Source organism: Cebus imitator, unplaced genomic scaffold, assembly GCF_001604975.1.
Source record: "Cebus imitator isolate Cc_AM_T3 unplaced genomic scaffold, Cebus_imitator-1.0 Scaffold87, whole genome shotgun sequence".
Lineage (NCBI taxonomy): Eukaryota > Metazoa > Chordata > Mammalia > Primates > Cebidae > Cebus > Cebus imitator.
In genome coordinates this window covers 4,572,175-4,575,493 of record NW_016107402.1, presented here as the reverse complement: position 1 = coordinate 4,575,493, position 3,319 = coordinate 4,572,175, and the positions used below count along the sequence as shown (strand labels likewise).

General features: G+C 49.9%; 1 protein-coding gene across 4 annotated transcripts in view; it reads right to left on the bottom strand.

Moving 5' to 3' along the window:
* The window catches only part of ZDHHC18 (zinc finger DHHC-type palmitoyltransferase 18), a 30,331-nt gene that overhangs the window by 22,555 nt on the left and 4,457 nt on the right, over nucleotides 1–3,319 (bottom strand). For all 4 annotated transcript variants that reach the window (XM_017534810.2, XM_017534813.2, XM_017534812.2 and 1 more), the window contains exon 2: nucleotides 910–1,070. In XM_017534810.2, the coding sequence (XP_017390299.1) occupies nucleotides 910–1,070 (161 nt within the window). The remainder of the gene's footprint in view (nucleotides 1–909; nucleotides 1,071–3,319) is intronic.

The following is a 3,319-nucleotide window of genomic DNA, read 5'->3' as shown; positions in this document are numbered from 1 at the left end:
ACCAGGATGGTCTCGATCTCTTGACCTCGTGATCCACCCGCCTCAGCCTCCCACAGTGCTGGGATTACAGGCTTGAGCCACCGTGCCCGGCCACGACCACCTAATCTAAACTAGCCCACTCCCGGACACCTACTGTGCTCTTTCCTAGATAACCCCACGCTCAAGCCCTCATCTGTTCAGGCTGGGGCTTCTTTGCTCAGATGTCACCTCCTTCACAAGACATTCCCTGGCCACCTTATGTAAAATCAAACACCTCGTCCTCCCTCCTTTCTTCCCTGTCTGACATCCTAGATATTTAATTATTTGTTTATTGCCTCTTTCCTCCTCCTCAACTATCAAGCTCCATGAGGACAGGGATTATTGTCAGTTTTGTTCACTGCTATACCTCATCTAGAATAGTGCCTGGCACACAGTAGGGGCTCAATAAATATTTGATGAGGGAATGAATAAGTGTCTATGAATGTTTAAGAACAGAGGCTCTGGCCTGAGGTCTCACCCCAGCTCTTCTACTTACTGTGTGATCTTGGACCATTTACTTAACTTCTTTTGCCTTGATTTAATTAATCAGTAAAAGGAAAGTAACAACAGTACCTACCTCATAGGATTACTGGGGGAGTAAATAAGATCATGCATATAAAGAGCTTAAAACAGTGCCTGGCCCCCAGGAAGCGCACTCAGCCCCACGCTGGCTGCCATAGGGGCCTTTGCTGGCCAGCATTTCTGGCTTACTTATTTGCTCACTTGTTGATCATCTGTCTCCCTCTATGCCAGTGTCAGCTCCAGCCTGCCTTGCTCATGACTGCATCCCCAGTTCCCACCATAGTTTTGGAAGAGAAAACCAGGCCTCCTCCCAAATCAGGGAATGTGGAGCTATGGAGATCCAGCTTCAGCTGGGAGTAGAAACCTCACCGATCTGTTTCTCCAGGGCGGCTGCTTCACAGACAGTGGCCCGGGGCAGGATCCCAGGGTCGGTGAAGCTTGTCTGCAGCAGGCAGCTCATGACAAAGAAGAAGAGGATGGCAGCGATGATGGGGATGGCAAGGGTCAGCTTGCGGGCCAGGTAGGGACAGCTGGAACGAGAGATGGAGACAGATCAGCAGACAAAGGGCTTCCTGCAGCACAGGGCTATAGCACCTGGCAGGCGCTGTCATTCCAGCAAGTACCACCACAGTCTTGAACACAGCCTCGCTCTGAGTGATTGCAGTCACTTCCCCACAAGTACCTGGAACAGACATTACTAATTGATCCTTGTGTTATACTTTTCTCCTCAGCACATGGCAGATGTGTTCAATAGATCCCAGCGCTCCTAACCTCTGCACTCAAAGAATCCCTTTATACACAGATCTTTAGGCAGATGCTGGTGAAGTGGACTGTCACCTAAGTCAAACCATCTTGCAGTGTTCACTCACTCATTCATTCACTCACTCACTCACTCACTCCACAAACATTTGCTGAAGTTTTCTTTGTGTCAGGAGGCAACACCTTCAATGCAGCAGGAATAATGGTGGTGAATAAGACAAGAGTCCCTCCCCCCTGTGGCTTATGGTCTAGTGGGGAAAACAGACATGTAAACAGGTAATTGCCACACAGAGTGATGTGTGCCCTAGTGGGGGAGGGGAACACAGTGCAACAGTCAGGAAAGGCAACCTGAAGGAGGTAATCCTAAACTCCAACCTGAAGCATGAGTGGAGGGCTGGGGGAACTGCATGGTCCAGCCACTGTCAACTGTGACCCAAGGGAGGGAGGCATCCCCAAGGCAGTGCTGTCAGACCTCCTGAGCCTGGCTGCCTCAGGGAATAGCCTGTGCCAGCTGAATGGTCATGCTTCTGTCCCCCAGGCAGGCTGCCTACCACAGGGTTCCACAGCCCTCCTCAAGCCCCCTCCTCCATCTTACAGCTAAGACATTCTAGAAGTCCTGGACACTGGTGGGAGAATGGCCTCATGATAGTGAAGCTATCAGGGCTCTCTCTCTCTGGCCAATCTACTCTGTTGTCACCTCACTATCCACCCAGAAGCCAGAGCCATCTTTTGGAAATGTCAATCAGATCCTGTCATTTCACTGCTTAAAACCTCCCAATTGCTTCCCATTATACTTTGAATAAAATCCAAACTCCCTACCATGGCCTTCTAGGCCAGGCATGATCTGGACCCTACTGATTCAGCCTCATTCTGCAAAACTCTCCTCTCGCTCCTGCTCCTCCCATCAGAATGGCCTGATGACAGTTCCTAGAACAAGCGTGGTGCTCTCCTACCTCAGGGACTTTGCACTTGCTGTTCCTTTTCTCAGATTCCTCTTTCCTCCTCAGAAGGACCTTCCTTGACAACTCTGTACACAGCGAACTTCCTCAATGCTTTCTTTCCTGCATATCATTTAGTATAGATTTCAGCTACTTGTCTGTATGATGGCTGTTTTTCCTCCAGTAAAACATAAGCTCATCCAGGCATGGTGGCTCACGCCTATAATCCCAGCACTTTGGGAGGCCGAGATGGGCGGATCACTTGAGGTCAGGAGTTTGAGACCAGCCTGACCAATATGATGAAACCCCGTCTCTAACAAAAATACAAAAGTTAGCCAGGCACGGTGGGATGCACCTGTAACCCCCGCTACTTGGGAGGCTGAGACAGGGGAATCGCTTGAACCTGGGAGGCAGAGGTTGCAGTGAGCTGAGTACACGCCATCGTACTCCAGCCTGGGCGACAAGAGTGAAACTCTGCCTCAAAAAAAAAAAAAAGTAGGTTGGGTGCAACGTTCAAGCCTGTAATCCCAGCACTTTGGGAGGCCTAGGTGGGCAGATCACAAGGTCAGGTGATGGAGACCACCCTGGCCAACATGATGAAACCCCATCTCTACTAAAAATACAAAAATTAGCTGGGCGTGGTGGCGCGTGCCTGTAATCCCAGCTACTCAGGAAGCTGAGGCAGGAAAACCGCTTGAACCCTGGAGTCAGAGGTTGCAGTGAACCGAGATTGCGCCACTGCACTCCAGCCTGGTGACAGAGCAAGACTCCATCTCAAAAAAAAAAAAAGCTTCTCTGTGGGTATAGACTATGTTCTCTTGTTCAGCTTTATATTCCCAGCTGCACAGCACCTGGCACCAAGGAAGTACCTGGTAAATAATTGTTGAATGAATGGTTTTCCCTGCTGCTACAGGACAGAAAAATAGCTACTACCGCCAGGTGCTGTGGCTCATGAGCCTGTAATCCCAGCTCTTAGGGAGGCAGAGGGGGAAGGAGAGCTTGAGCCCAGGAGTTTGAGACCTGCCTGAGCAATATAGCAAGACCCTGTTCCCTACAAAAAGGAAAAAAAACAAAAAGACAAA